This window comes from Sorex araneus, chromosome 5, assembly GCF_027595985.1.
Source record: "Sorex araneus isolate mSorAra2 chromosome 5, mSorAra2.pri, whole genome shotgun sequence".
Lineage (NCBI taxonomy): Eukaryota > Metazoa > Chordata > Mammalia > Eulipotyphla > Soricidae > Sorex > Sorex araneus.
Genome location: NC_073306.1, coordinates 57,627,051 through 57,642,976, shown reverse-complemented (window position 1 = coordinate 57,642,976; position 15,926 = coordinate 57,627,051). Strand labels below are relative to the sequence as shown.

Here is a 15,926-nt window from a genome sequence, read left to right as displayed (position 1 = left end):
ATGATTTCCTGTTCTCGCATAGTCTTGCCTTTGTTCAGAGTTAATACTTTGTGCTGGAAAAGTTTTAGAAATGGACAGGGAGGCCATTTATTTTAAGAAATCCATCACAGTTAGAATTACGGAATTAAATTTGGAGAGAGTATACCTTTAAAAAGCATCAGTTTGTCTGGAGAGATGGTACAAAGGGTAGGGCGCTTGCCTTGTGTGCAGCCAGTCTGGGTCAGTCCAGCCCTGCCAAGAGTGATCTCTGAGCACAGAGCCAGGAGTAAGTGCTTAGCACAGCAGGCGGTGCCCCCAAACCAAATAGTAGTAGTAGTAGTGGTAATAATAATAGTAATAATTTGAAAAATAAAAGGCACCAACTAATTTCTAAAACAGGTTTTTCCACCGTCAGATTCATAAAGGATGGAGGACTGGTCTGATCTTTACATTTGGCGGGATTAGTGGGGTTAATGACTGGATGGAAGGTTGAAAACAGATAGAAGCCCCTGGATTGAACATTTCTCCATCACAACACATAACTCCTCTAAGCCATGCTGATGGCTTAAAACAAATAAAACCTCATTAGGAGCTGATGTCAACACCCAATAGCAGAAAATAAGCGTTAAGTCATTGCCTGATTTCAGCAGTGTGTCTCCATCAGAGTCCAGTGAGAGCCTCCACTAGATCTTCATCTGTCAGCCAGACATGTGCAGTATGGCATGGCACTGTGGTAACGGTTCCAGCCACAGCTTCCGAATCGGATAGACCAGAGTTCCCATATCACTTATCACTTACTATCTTTGTGTCCTTGGTAAAATTACTTAACCCAAATTTCTACATCTCTAAAATAGCTGGCATATCAAAATAACTGGATTCTTATGAATATTAAATTTTTTAAATGTATACTAAGTACTAACATATATGAAACACCTAGTAAACTTCAGGGGATTACTGATGAATTGGGTTTTCTGGTTTACCCAAGTAAACTTTTTTTTTGTTTTATTTTTGGGCCATACCTGGCTGCATTCAGGGCTCACTCCTGGCTCTATGCTCAGAGATCACTCCTGGCAGGCTCAGGGGGACAATATTGGGTACTGGGGATCAAACCCAGGTCCACTACATGCAAAGCAAATACCCTACCTGCCATACTATCTCTCCAGTCCCACCAAAGTAAACTTTTCTTTTCTACTTTATTTAAACCCTGTGGGTTACAAAGTTTTTCTTTTTTTTTTTTTTGCATCCAAATTCATTTTATTTATTATTTTTTTTAATTTTATTTTATTGAATCACCATGTGGAAAATTACAATGCTTTCAGGCTTAAGTCTTAGTCATACAATGCTGAAACAACCATCCCTTCACCAGTGCCCATATCCCACCACCGAAGACAAAAAAAAAAAAAAAAAAACCACAGTATACCTCCCATCCCGCCCAGCCCCACACCCCGCCCCCGCCTTGTAACTGATAAATTTCACTTTACTTTCTATTTACTTTGGTTACATTCAATATTTCAACACAAACCTCACCATTATTATTAGGAGCACCCCACTAGAGTCAGACCTGTTGTGAAGAGAAATGAGGTCGTGTGGCCGCAGTAGCGGCCACGCGGTTTTGTATTTCTGTACTTTAACAACTAAGTCCAGGGAGATTTCTTCCGGATATTCGATCATTGCAAGCTTGTAAACCCCATCTGTGGTCGTCATAATATGGAGGTCCCCACGCCCTTCATCCTTGGGAAGGGACAGGAGAGAGAGAGAAATACCTTTCCCCTCCTGGGCGGGGATGGGGTCTCGGCTTAGTTCTCTGGCTGGAGACAATCTGCAAGGAGCTGCCCATGTTGAAGTTGGTTCAGCTGAGTCTGGATTCACGCTTGTGCAGCTGCGGAGATGCCGCACTCATGTGCGGCCCCCGGGGTCACATCTCGGCAGCGGTGGGAGGCTGTGGGTTACAAAGTTTTTCATGATGCATTTGTTACAGCATTCAATATTCCAACCCCAGTCCCACCACTACTGTGACCTGTTTTCCACCATCGTCCCCATTTTCCCAGCCACCTCTCAAGCCTGCTCCCATACCAGGCCCAAAATGATTTATTTTTATTGCTTGTTACCACTAAATGGCTAATGGAATAATCAAAGAACGCTTCAGTAAATGTGTGAAAATTGTTATATCTCACCATGAAAACATTAAATCCTTGTCTGAGAGTTTACTAAGCTGCTGTTGCTAGTTGAGCCTTCTGTGTTAATGTTTTTGTTAATCAAGTGTAGTTGGCTTCTACATTACATTCCCATCCAATCTGATGTGCTAGTACTGGGATGTTAGTATTGTAGAGTTTGGAGATGTCGTGCGACCTCAAATGCAGCCATGCACTCCAGAAAATCCAGAATATGGCAGCGAGCATACTTGGTCATGGAGGTGGATCATGGGTGTGACTGCCAGGCCTTCCAGAAGTATTGGGGGTTGGGGGGTGGCTACCCACCCCAACTCTGAGAAGGCCCAGAGTCCAGCCATAGGCGTGGCGACAGCTGCTGTGGGGTGAGTGCAGCTGCCTAGGCCTCAGCAGGGTGGGAACGTGGCCCACCCCCCTCCTGAGATTGTACCAGGGTCTTCAGCTGGGGCTGGTATATCTGAGAACTTTTTGCAGCAAGTTGATCTGGTTCGAGATTTAATCATGAGTTTTTGAAGCAGGCCCGATAGATGGACTTACACAGTGGCAGTGGTGGGGTGTGGGTGTCCCAAAGTAAACTTTTTGAAAGCACCTATTTTATAAACTACTTTCCAAACTCTTTCTTTTTTTTCATTTTTTTAATTTTATTTATTTATTTATTATTTTTTTTTGCTTTTTGGGTCACACCTGGCGATGCACAGGGGTCACTCCTGGCTCTGCACTCAGGAATCACCCCGGCCGTGCTCAGGGGACCATATGGGATGCTGGGATTCGAACCCGGGTCGGCCTCGTGCAAGGCAAACGCCCTACCCACTGTGCTATCGCTCCAGCCCCCCAAACTCTTTCTTAAGAGTGTTGGCCAACTTTCTTCAACTCACTCTCAAGCACTGACCTCTGACCTATTTTAGCCGGGTCTTGAAAGGTGATTGGAAACGGCCAGAAACAGAGAAGTGACGTTGTGAGTATAGGAAACATTGCAAGCAGGAAAGCAAGGCACACCCTCACAGGAGATAGCAGCAGGTCATGAGGTGGGCGTAGGTGTGCAAGAGACAAACGGGAAGAACATCCTGGGAGTTGGGGTGCCTAATAAAGTCCAAGCCACACTTGATTTGACTGGTTGATTGGGAGGTGTGGATTTGGCCGCACACTAGCTTGGTGGAGTGCTTGGGCTGCTCCTGGCTCTGTTCTCCAGGGTCGCTCCTGGCAGTATAACGAGTATAACAGTAACAGTAGCTTGTGTGTGACATATTCCGCTAAATAGCACCCTTTGAGGGAGGTGCCATCGTCGCCCCTGCCACAGAAGTCTGGCGCACTCTCAGGTCCTGTTTAGTCCCATCCTTAGTATTTGGCATAACTGGGACTCCACACAGGAGCCTGACTCTGGTCTGTGCATTGGCACCGTGCTGCATTGCTCTCCGATGTCCTCAGGTTTGATGAATGAAGAGTGTCATTCTTTTGGATTGCTGTGCTGTATCATCCTAGTAAGTCAGGACTTAAAGGATGAAATTTAAGCTGGAATTAGATCAATGGGAATGAGTGATATTTACTGAGTATTCAGTCCATTCTTCCTCCTCATCCGCCAGGCCCCCTAGAAGGCACATTTTTGACTCTGTGTTAACTTGGTTTCTAAAGATGGCTTGTAAAACATTTTCCTCTTTGGAGCATCTGGACTGGTGGACAGTTCCTGAGTGGTTCCGCTTAGTGATGGTTGGATGGAGTGGGAATGAGATCCTTCTAGCAATCATGGCCGTCCCCTGACAGGACAGACTACATTTCTTTTTTTTTTAAGCAGAGAATTTTTTTTTTTTAAGTATTCCCCATTAAGAGCAAAAAACGACAGTACAGCAAGTAAGGTACTGACTTTGCACATGGCTGACCAGGTCGGATCCCCAGTATCCCATAAGGTCCCCTGAATGCCACCAGCAGTGATTTTAAATTCAGAGCCAGGAATAACCCCTGCTCATTGCCAGGAGTGGCCATAAATAAATAAAGTCTGCCCCTTTGCTGACCCTTTTATTGCTGTGATGGCAGGGGTGGCATGGACTTGGTCATGGTGCTCACAGGTGGTGGTGCACGTTAGTTGCCATGCTGGCACACATTTGATTGTGGTGTGCCTCATATTACATCTTTCATTGTGTGTGGGGGGTCCCAAAGGCAATGCCAGTGGGGCCATTCCCAGCAGTTGTGGGGCAGTGCTGGAGATGAAACTCAAACTTGTCACCTCATGCTTGCCAGACAGAGCTCTGCCTAAACCACCTTGATTCTTATTGCAGGAAGTGTTTCTATTGTGAGTTTGGAAAAAGTTCCTTCTTGATCAGCTGAGTGGTCTGGGGGGTGTGGGGGGAACTTGGGCATGCTGGCGGAGTAACAGCAGATGCCTGAGTGGTTGTAAGTGAACAAAATAGAATCATTTAATCCAGAGGAGAAAAGTCACAGCTCTGGAAGCTGCAGTCCTGTGACTTGATAATAACCCCTGTGGCTAAGTAGCCCACATTCATGGACAGCTGTGCTACGGAGGACGCCCAGAAATAGCCCTGCCCTAATCTTGAGAAGCTTAGGGCTTAGTGGGAGGGAAAATATCCGCCCAGATAATTCAGACCAGCTCACCTTTACAAGAGGCTGTCACAAGAATAAGCAGAGAATGATTAAGAATTCATTATATATCATTTAGAACTTTTTAAAAGACATTTTAAAACTTTTTTAATGAACTACATACTTTTTTTGGGTACTGAAGTTTTGTTTGTTTGTTTGTTTGACCATCACAGACTGGGTTTATTTGTGATCTCAAATACTTAAATAGCAACATGCATTTTTCCACGGAGACTTCACAGGTCATGGCCAATATGGAACTTGGACAGGAAATCCTTTGGCCGTGGCACTTCTGTTTCTTGGAGGAACTGTATAACGTGTGTCCGCTGCTTCCATGCTTCAGTCATTTCCTCTAATTCCATCTTTCCCTTAATGATCAGCAGATCAACCACCCTGGGGTCTGTGACGTGGGCATTCTTAAACAGTTCTCAGACTTTATCCCAACTCTGTTTCACAGTGATGTCCAGCTGAAATAAGTGCACAGGGTTCAGCACCTCCCAATATCAGACTTGGTAGAGCCTGCACATGCTCCGCCTGGCCTCATTTGTGTCCTGACTGAAAATGGGCTTCACCTAGGTGCTGGTTGCCACAGAAGCCCACCGGAGCCCTCTCGATGCCGTCTTGCTCCTGGACACTGAAGATTATTATAATAATCTTTGTTTTGTTTTGTTTTTACTTGGTGCAGGGTCTAAAGCCCAGGGCCTTATATACTGCCAAGCTCTACCCCTTGCCATTAATACTCATTTTTATTGAGCATTTGAGTTGCTTATTTTCAACTAGGTGCTTTTTATGGATTAGCTTTATCCCCAAAGCAACCCAAAGGGAGGTTATAATTATCCCTATTTTATAGATAAGGAAACCAAGGCAGGCCCAGGAAGATTAAGGAACTACTCAAGGTTACATAGCTCTTAAGCCGTTGTGTTAGGATGTGGATGTAGTGCCATGCAAAGTGTGCATTTAGCCTGTTAAGCTATCTCTTCAGCCCCCAGAGTTTTTCTTTTCATTTTTAGGAGAGGGAGGAACTTAGGCCACACTTGTGGTCGGGACTTACTCCTGGCTCTGTTCTCAGGGATCCTTCCTTGTGGTGCTCTGCGGACCATAAGTAGTGCCAAGCATTGAACTAGACTCAGCTGCCTGCAGAAATGCCCCATTATTATTTCTCTGGCCCTGCCAGGGTTCATTTTCTCTCTTCGTTTTATTTCATTTTGAGGTCATACCTGGCAGTGCTCAAGGGCTGTTCCTGGCTCTGTGCTCAGGAATGTGCCAAGGACTTGAACCAGAGTTGGCTGCATGCAAAGCAGGCATCTTACTTTATGTACTAGCTCTCCAGCCCCAGAGTCCATTCTTTTTTTTTTTTTCTTTTTAATTGAATCACCATGAGAACAGTTACAAAGCTTTCAGGTTTAAGTCTCGGTCCTACAATGATCAAAACACCCATCCCTTCACCAGTGCACATGTTCTGCCACCAAGGACCCCAATATACCCCCCATCCCACCTCTCCCCCTGCCTGTGTGGCAGATGATTTCCACTTTACTCTCTCTCCACTTTGATTACATTCAGTTTTTTGACAGAAGACACACCATTATTATTTGGAATTTTCCCCCAACAATCAGACCTGCCAAAAAGTCATCATTAGATAATTTATTTTATTGCTGATAATGAAGAGCATATGATGTTGCGCGGCTGGTTGCATGATTTTGAATTTCTGGTATTTTAGTAATTAAGTCCAGAGAGATTTCTGCCAAAAGCCTCTGGGTTTCGAGATTGGTTTGTGTGCCTCTGGGATCATACCCATTTAGGAGCTAGCAGAGTCGTTGTGGGTGGCAACTCGGGGTCTTGTCAGGGCAGAGAGAGGGGCAGGTTCCACCCCTCCATCCCAAGAGGCCCGCGCCTCTCGTCACTGCAAGCTCATATCTCTATCCAATAGGCTCTGAAAGATGGTAGTCACCATGCTGCCGCCGAGGGGAAAAGGCAAAGGGACAACGCCTCTTCCCACATGGGGTGGCACGGGGCCATAGCTTAATTCACAGTCCAGGAGCATTTCTGCCAAAAGCCGCTGGGTTCCGAGATTGGTTTGTGTGCCTCTGGGATCATGGTCGTTCAGGAGCCGGCAGAGCCATTCGTGATTAGCAACCCCAGAGACAATTCTTAACCTTTGCTTTGCAAAAAGGTAAAATGTTGCAGTGAGGAAATTCATTTAGACACACAGGTATCAGTAAGGCCTTCTGGGTGCTACCGAAGAGGTGCTGGCAGGGAAGCTGGTGGCATCTCAAGGAAGGTGAATGTCTTAAAACAAGTAGCATTTAAGGGGAAGCCAGTTTGGATGATCAGGTGATGATGATTCACTCACTATGACTTCTTTTTTAAGAAGGAAGAATGATTTCTTTCAAGACTTTCTAGAGGGGACTGGAGAAATAGAACAGTGGGTAGGGTGCTTGCCTTGGCATGCACCCAACCCGGGTTCAATCCTTGGCATCCCATATGGTCCCCCCAAGAACCCCTAAGAGTGATTCCTGAGTGCAGAGCCAGGAGTAAGCCCTGCGAATCGCTTGGTGTGGTCAAAAAAAAAAAGAAGAAGAAGAAGAAGGAAAAAAACCAACAAAGACTTATTAAATGTTATTAAATGCAACATCCTTTCCTATCTAGGATAAGGGTCTACCTAGATACTGGTTTATTTTTTTAAATAGGGTTGTTGTTGTTGTTTTTACTTCTTCATGTTCTTAGTTTTGTTTCTGCTTCACATAGTTTTTCATCATAGTGGTTGTTTATGAATAGATTTGTACAATGTGTTCTTTGCATTATCTGTATCATTCCTTAAGGCATATGCAAAAGTTGAATAAAAACAAATTAATCTTCGGAGGTGGGTGAAGAATGCCACTAAAAGATGTGCTATACAATTAGAATTACAAAATGAAAGAAAGTATAATTTGGTACCTCAAAATATAAGCATGATACACTAATGCTTAGTAATGTACAAAAGAACCTTCTTTACCTCACAAAGAGGAGAGAACAGTATTTGTGTGTGCATGTGAAACAAGATAAGTTTTTTTCAATGAAATTTACTTAGAAAGATACAGTGGATGTGGGGTAAGAGGAAGGGAATACACGCACAAAAGGGAACACAAGCTTAAAAGAGCAAGTCAGTAAGCAAGAGAATACACATAGAGATAAGCGAGCGACATGTGTGTGCAGAGAGAAGGTGGGCATGCGAACTAGCCGAGAACAGTATTTTTAATCTCCCAGGTTATGTAACTTAACCAGAAACTTCGGTTCACATAAAAATCAAGTAATATTTCTAAAGGAAGACAAATCTGCTTTGCCTTCCTGTCCCATTCACTTCTCAAGTTCGGTTGGGTTCTAGGCAGTCCCTGTCAGCTCGCCAGCTTATTCAGAATCGGGAAAGATGCAGAAATAAGTTTCTCTTGCCTCGGTCTCCCTGAGCTTTGGTGTGTAGAGAATTTGAAAGCAGTGCAGGAAAAGGGAAGTTGTTGTCTGCTGCCTGTGCTTATGGTCATTTCCCAGCTTGAGACTTCAGGACAAGCCTGGTTGCCTTCCTCTTTGCCTCCAGCTTGGAAGGGGTGTCTGGAGGGCATTATATCTGGACTTTTGTTTGTTTGTTTTTAGGCTATACATGGATTAGGGTTTACTCCTGGATCTATGCTCAAGGATCTTTCCTGGCGGGATTCAAGGTACCGTGATAGCTGGACTTTAAATAAATTTTGTAGGGCTGGAGAGATAATGCAACTTGCAGGGCGCTTGCGTTGTGCATAGCTGACCTATGTTTGATTCCCAGCACCGTATATGGCCCCCCCAAGCCCCTTCAGGAATGATCCCTTAGCAGAGAACCACGAGGAAGCCTTGTGCATAGCTGGGAGTGACCCCAAAACGCATGAATAAATGGTGGGGTAATTATGCTCTTAGACTGTACAGTAGGGGAAATAGTACAAATTTGAACACCAAATATTTATCATTCTTTTCTAATTCTTATGCTAATCTATAGGGAGATTGTTCAAATGCTTCAGAAATTTAGAAATGGAATTATAATAGTAACAAAGTCCTGTGAAGAAATCACCCAGGAAGACAGCCGATATAGATGAAGGAACGCTTAGCTTTAGTGAAGGGATGTATGTAATTCGAAGATCTCATGAGTAATTTTACTTACTTATTTTGTTTCTATAGTTTTTGTTGAGACTTATTTAGAAAGATGTAAGGGGAGAGAAAGTGTGTGTTCAAGAGAGAAGACAGGTTTCTTCAGAGTGGATGTAGGCAAGCAAAGAAATGGAGTACAAGCGAATGAGGTTGTGTGTTCAAGGGAGAGCACAGGCTTGAAGAGCGAGCCTCAAAGGTAATTTTAAGTAAGAGATACGAGATCAGATTATTTATATTGCCATACTGGTGAGGCAAATGGGACAGGGCAACACACAGGGCAAGGCTTTGGCAGCTTTTCCTGTTCTGCAGAGGAAGAGACAGAGAATCCTGCGTGCCAGATCTGTGGGCTTTGTGGAGAAGAGGGACAAGGTCTGGTCAAGCCTGTGCTGCGCTCATTTCTTTATAAGGCAGCAGGACTTACTGAGTTGGAGTTGGATGGGGAGGGAAGCAGAGGTGCTCCTAAGAGTGCAAGGCTCCAGAAGTGCTCAGTTAGAGATATCGCTGACCCCACAGCCATCTGGGATGAGCATGTATTTTAGATGGAACGGTTTGGGGCCGCCACACTGAGAACAGATTGTAGGGGGCAAGGAGACACACAGCGGAACAAGGGGAAACATTAGCCCCTTATGAAATTATTTGTGGCAACCTGGGGAAGCAAGACGGTGATGACTCAGGGAATCTAATGAAAGCAGTAGGGAAAACAGATGAATTTATGATATATTTTAAAGTCAGAACAAACAGGACTTGCTGGCAGATTGGATGTGGGGTGTGAGACAAAAGAAGTCAAAGATGACTTAAAATTTTCAATGTGTCGGGGGAAGAAGATGCCATTGACTGAAACGACAAAGGCCTGGATAGCAGGTTATGGGAAATGTCAAACTCGAGCAGACTCTTAGACATGTAAGAGAACATTAATTTATTTGGCTGTTGATACTTAATATTTTTCCAATGTTTGACAGAGTAACTGACCCATTAAGTGTATTGTTTAATGGGGGCCGCAGTGATAGTACATGGGCAAGGTGCTTTGTCTAACCCGGGTTTGATTCCCAGCATCCCATAAGGTTCCCAGAGCACCACCGCCAGGAGTGATTCCTGTGTGCAGAGCCAGGAATAACCCCTGAGCATTGCCAGGTATGGTCACAAAGCTAGAAGTAAACAAACAAATAGAACAAAATTAATTTATTCAATAGAGAATGACAAAATAAGGGAATAGATAGCACTGAACAGTGACAAACCCTTAACAAACAGTGGAAGGAAGAAGTGGGGGCATGCAGGCCGGAGGTAAAGGATGGTGGTGGACGGTCATGGGCACGTTGGCAGTGGTGGGGTGCAGTAATTTTGTACATCGACTCCAGAAACTTTAACACTGTTGCAACTGTATTACCGAAACTATAATTTTAAATGTTTTAAGTTATTTGAATATCAAGTGAAACATCAGCTGCTTCCTTTTTATTTTATGTAAATATATAAGTCCACGCATACCTATGTTTGTGTAAGAAAAGGCCCGCTCTCTGGCTCCAAGCACTGGGCCACATATCATATGTGCTGGAGACCTGGATTTAGTTCCTGGCACCGCATTGTTCCCTAAACACTGCCACTGTTGGGTGTGGCCAAAGCAAAAAAGTTATAAATGGTAAGCTAGTAGCAGTGATTTCTGTTTCTTTTCTATTTTTTTTGTTTGTGTGTTTGGGGCCACACGGGCTGTGCTCAGGGCTTACTCCTGCCTCTGAGCTCACGGGTCACGCCTGGCCATACTCAGGGGACCACATAGGTATCAGGGACCAAACTGGGATCGGCCACGTGCAAGGCAAGCACCCTGCCTGCTGTACTGTCTTGTTTGATTTCTTTCTTTTTGAGAATCTCTGTTTTCTAATGACCGTGGTTATTTGTGTACAAGGGACAGGTGCTCTGAAGGATGAGAAGACTGTGGCCTTGTTTGGATAAATCCAACTCTCTCCCAACAATTTTGGAGTTGTTGAACCTTTGAATTGTTTCTGGTTTGGGTTCTTGTAACTAAGACCACTTTGCTTTCCTTTCTTTTTTGCTTCCCTCCTCCCTTTTTGGGTCACACCCAGCTCAGCAATGGCTCTGCATTCAGGAATTACTCCTGGCGGTGCTCGAGGGACCACATGGGATGCCGGGGATCAAACCTGGGTCAGCCGTGTGCAAGGCAAATACCCTGCTCACTATTCTATCCCTTCGACCCTTTGCTTTCTTTTGTTTTGAAGTATTTCCTCGTGACCTGCTCCCCAAATTTGAAATCGTAGAGACTAAAAGACAAAGATTTGTAACTTTTTAAAAATATTGCCAGACTGCTCTGCAGAAAAACTGAACTGACCCCGCCTTCTAGATGAAGATTTCATTTTCCCAACACAATCTGCCTTTGTGGCATGGAAAAGGCTTCATGGAGATGTCTTGTTGTCTGTGCTTTACAGGTGTGGGAATTGGTGTGGTGCATGCTGGGTATGAGAGACGCCTGGCCCATCACCTGGGGGCACACAGCACCCCCACCATCCTAGGAATCATCAATGGGAAAGTCTCCTTCTTCCACAATGCAGTGTTCCGTGAAAACCTCATTGACTTTGTGGAGAGTCTTCTCCCAGGGAACCTGGTGGAGAAAGTAAGTGCGTGTCAGCAGGGGCCTGGCTGAGGAGTCGCTAACCGTTGGGGGGCACTGCTGCCTGCCAGGGGCTCTCTGTCTGTGGCTGGTGTCACTTCCATCAGGGCGTGTTAATGAATGACACAAAATGTCATTTGAAGACTTCACTTGAGTGGGGTCTGTCAAAGACCAAAAACCAAAGCAGTGGAGAAGAATGCATCTATCAGTGCCCACTACAGATTTATTCTGTCCTAGGAATTTGAGCCTACAATGACAAGGACTGTTTTCCAAACAGAAAAATCGGATCACACTGTAGGATGAAGGATTTCTTTCTGACTCATGAATGTTCTCACTTAAAGTTATTTTTCTGGGGCTGGAGCGATAGCACGGTGGGTAGGGCATTTGGCTTGCACGCGGCCAACCCGGGTTTGAATCCCAGCATCCCATATGGTCCCCTGAGCACTGCCAGGAGTAATTCCTGAGTGCAGAGCCAGGAGTAACTCCTGTGCATCTCTGGGTGTGACCCAAAAATTTTTTTTAAAGTTATTTTTCTCTTTCTTTCTCTGTTTAATTTGTACTTATTTATAAGGGGGTTTGTTTTTGTTGTTCACACCCATTGGCGCTGGAGGGCTATTCCCAGGTCTGTGCTGGGGGTTGCTCCCAGAAGTGTTCAGGGACCATGTGGGGAAGGGCACAAACACAAGCCGATGACATAGAAAGTATGTGCTCAGCTGAGCCATCTCTCTGGCCGGAGGCAGTTTCCTAGTGAGGATATTTCAATTACATTATATTTGACTATATATCTAACAGTCCTATCTGGAGAATGCACCAGATTTCATATTATATATTTTTGGGATATTCAAAATATAATGTTGTACTAAAGAATTCAGGCCCAAAAAGTTCTTGCTAGTTAATGAGTTTTCTACTTAAGATGTATTTAGGCCAGAGAGATAGCACAGGAGGTTAGGTACGTGCCTTGCATGCAACCGTGGCAGCTGAAAGCCTGATTCCTTGGTATCACCTGTGGCCCCCAGCACGTTGGTCAAGAGTCACTTCTGAGCATAGTCCCAGGGCTTAGCCTCATACAAGGCAAATTTCCTACCCACTGTCCTATCTCTTCGGCCCCACATGCACTATTCTTTGACTCTCCCACCAGAATCATTGTCCGCAGTAGAAATGCTTGCGGAATCCGTTTGAAAGGAAATTATGAGAGGGCATAGCACATTGGCTCCTATAAGGGTGATAGATGCCCTGTAGTTTTCATGGAGCTCCCAGTCTAGCAGGTGAATGGTTCTGTCCAGTTTGTTGAGGGCTCATTCTGCAGAGTGGGGCAGGACTTCCTGGCAGGAATTTTTTTTTTTTAATTTTTTTGTTGTGATGTTTTTTTGGTGGGGAGGGGCTCCACACCGGCAGCATTCAGGGCTTACTCCTGGGTCTATGCTCAGGGCTCACTTCTGGCGGTTTTCGGGGGCTGGGGATTGAACCTGGGTCAGCCACCTGCAAGGCAAGCACCCTTCCCACTGTACTATCACTCCGGCCCCCAGAAATGAGTCTTAACTCACTATGCCAGGTGAGTGGAGAGAAGTGGAGAATGAGTCATAGGCAAAGCTGTGGAGTGATGACAGTCTGCTGCTCATTTTTATTTCTCTCAATATTATTTTAAGACATGAATAGGAAAAAGCAACATTAAATAATTTTGATGACAAAACAGCTTCAACTGAAGACAAACAAAAGATAAATTATCTTCCCTTTTTAAACTCTTTATAAAGTACTCTTACACATGTCAGATTCCATTCGTCTTCTAACTAAATTGTTCTTCTAACTAAAGTTGTTAAGAATTAAATACTGAAACTAAGTTCTTTTTTTTTTTTTTCAATTTAGGTTACAAATAAAAATTATATCCGGTTCCTTTCTGGCTGGCAGCAAGAGAACAAACCACATGTCCTTCTCTTTGATCAAATGCCCGTTGTCCCTCTGTTATACAAGGTAATTAACGTTGGGTAGTGGCTTCTCACATTTTGGTGGAAAGAACTGGTCGCCCGATTATCTGTTTTGTAAGTTATGGCTTATTCCATGAGAGAAGTGTGAAGGCCAGAAACTTGGCCTGTTTGCATACATTGGGCAGCTGCAGTGCGGTGACTGTGTTGATGCTCTTCACACTCGTACTGTCTTTTAGTCACAGCGTGTCATCAGTGTAGACCCCAGTGATAAAGATGTGGTCATGCTTTAGAGACCGAGCTCCCTGAGCCCAGACTGGCCGTGTAAACGCCCACAGCCGCCCCAGAGTGGAATAAATAGGCTGTGCTCTTGGCGCCTGTCTCACCTCACACCTGCTTTCTCCATGGCCCCAGCTTACCCTGCCTGTCACTGTGGCATGAAATGGGAACGTGGCAAGATGCTGCCATCTTTCATCATTGACAGATCGGTAATGCCTCTCCTGTGTCAGGCCTCCCACGGGACCCAGAGCTCAGTAAGATGAGAACTGTGCTCTATTTGAGGCAGGCGTGGGGAGAGAATTACTTGTGTTTAGCCTTGTTGGGGCCCTTCTCATGCATCGAGCCGCAAAGATTTCCGCTCTGTGTATAAGGATGTAGCAGCCAGAGAGTAACTCTCAAGGCAAAATCTCCACCCACTTAGGTGAACAAATCAAACTTGATAGAATTTTTTTTTTTCAAGAGCATCAATTGGGAGAAGAGGGGCTTGCAGAGAAACCCTTAAAGTCTTTTAAAATCTTTCAGAGTGAAAAGACAGGTAGCCTTGCACACAGCCAACCCAGGTTTGATCTCCAGCATCCCATGTGGTCCCTTGAGCCCTGCCATTGGTGATCCCTGAGCACAGAGCCAGGAGTAAGTCCTGAGCACTGCTGATATGGCATCCAGACCCAAGAAAAAGAGCATAAACGGGGGCCAGAATGTAGTTCGGTAATAGAGCACTTTAAAGCACTTGTCTTGTTGGGGGCTGGAGCGATAGCACAGTGGGTAGGGCGTTTGCCTTGCACGTGGCAGACCCGGGTTCGATTCCCAGCATCCCATATGGTCCCCTGAGTACCGCCAGGGGTAATTCCTGAGTGCAGAGCCAGGAGTAACTGCTGTGCATTGCTGGGTGTGACCCAAAAAGCAAAAATAATAATAATAATAAATAAAGCACTTGTCTTGCATCTGTGAGGCCTGGGTTCATTCCCTGATGTCACAAAAAAAAGTTTTAAGAGCATAAATGTTTATATAGATTAGGCATCTGATTATTACCACACCACCAAAATGCTATTATCCCTGTTCATGTTGATGTGTAATTTAGTTATTTTGCTATCAATTTACTTTTCTCCTCTCTTTTGCCCTGCCAGTTGATTGCTTTTGCATACAAGGATTATTTGTCGTTTGGCTATGTGCACGTCGGTTTGAGAGGGGTGGAGGAGATGACAAGGCAGTACAACATCAACGTCCACACCCCCACCATCTTGGTCTTTAAAGAACACATCAACAAGCCCGCAGATGCCATGCAGGTATGCGAGCGGCACTGGCTTTGGGATTGTCCAGAGTCTTCTCTCCAGCTCTGAGATAAGTAAGCAGGGAAGTTGAGCAAAGCAGGTGAAGGGAAGGAGAAATGAGGTTCAGCTTGGGGGGAAGGGGGTGGGCTTCTCGGGGGTTTCTGGAGAGGGAGGCACACCTCTAGTGCTTGGGGGTTTCTCTGCAGGAAAGCGTGTGCCAGGGACCAAATCCAGGTTTCCACATGCAAGGCATGCACTCCAGCCCACAGCTCCCTCCAGTTCTCCAGAAACTAGGTTTTTTGCTTGTTTGTTTTTTCTTTTATTTTTTTTTTTAATCTTTGAATCACCATGGCATACAAAGCTTTCATGTTTGAGTTTCAGTCATACAATGATCGAACACCCATCCCTCCACCAGTGCACATTTTCCACCACCAATGTTCCCAGTATCCTCCCGCCCCACTTCTCAAGCCTCCCACGCCTCTATGGCAGACAATTTTCCCCATACTCTCTCTCTGCTTTGGGGCATTATGGTTTGCAATACAGATCGTGAGAGGCTATTATGTCTGGTCCTTTATCTACTTTCAGCACACATCTCCCATCCCAAATGATCCCTCCAACCATCATTGTCTTAGTGATCCCTTCTCTATTCCAGCTGTCTTCTCCCCCAGCTTATGAGGCAGGTGCCCTGCCAACCATGGAGCAATACTCCTGGCCCTGTCTCTACTGTCCTTGGGTGTCGGTCCATATTATGTTATTTTATATTCCACAAATGAGTGCAGTCATTCTATGTCTGTCCCTCTTTTTTCTGACTCACAGAAACTAGTTTTTAATTTGTTCATTTAGTAATACAAATTTTTTTGTTTTGTTTTGTACACTGGGTATGAGGAATATACACAGTGGTGCTCAGGGCTTACTCTTTACTTTAAGCTCAAGAATTATTACTGGCAGTGCCCAGGGGACC

General features: G+C 44.9%; 1 protein-coding gene and 1 pseudogene across 3 annotated transcripts in view; one reads left to right on the top strand and one right to left on the bottom strand.

The window, feature by feature from the left end:
- The window catches only part of DNAJC16 (DnaJ heat shock protein family (Hsp40) member C16), a 47,442-nt gene that overhangs the window by 11,343 nt on the left and 20,173 nt on the right, over positions 1-15,926 (top strand). For all 3 annotated transcript variants that reach the window (XM_004603357.2, XM_055140114.1, XM_055140115.1), the window contains exons 5-7: positions 11,318-11,502; positions 13,363-13,467; positions 14,822-14,980. In XM_004603357.2, the coding sequence (XP_004603414.2) occupies positions 11,318-11,502; positions 13,363-13,467; positions 14,822-14,980 (449 nt within the window). The remainder of the gene's footprint in view (positions 1-11,317; positions 11,503-13,362; positions 13,468-14,821; positions 14,981-15,926) is intronic.
- LOC129404847 (NADH dehydrogenase [ubiquinone] 1 alpha subcomplex subunit 6-like) lies at positions 4,970-5,477 on the bottom strand (annotated as a pseudogene).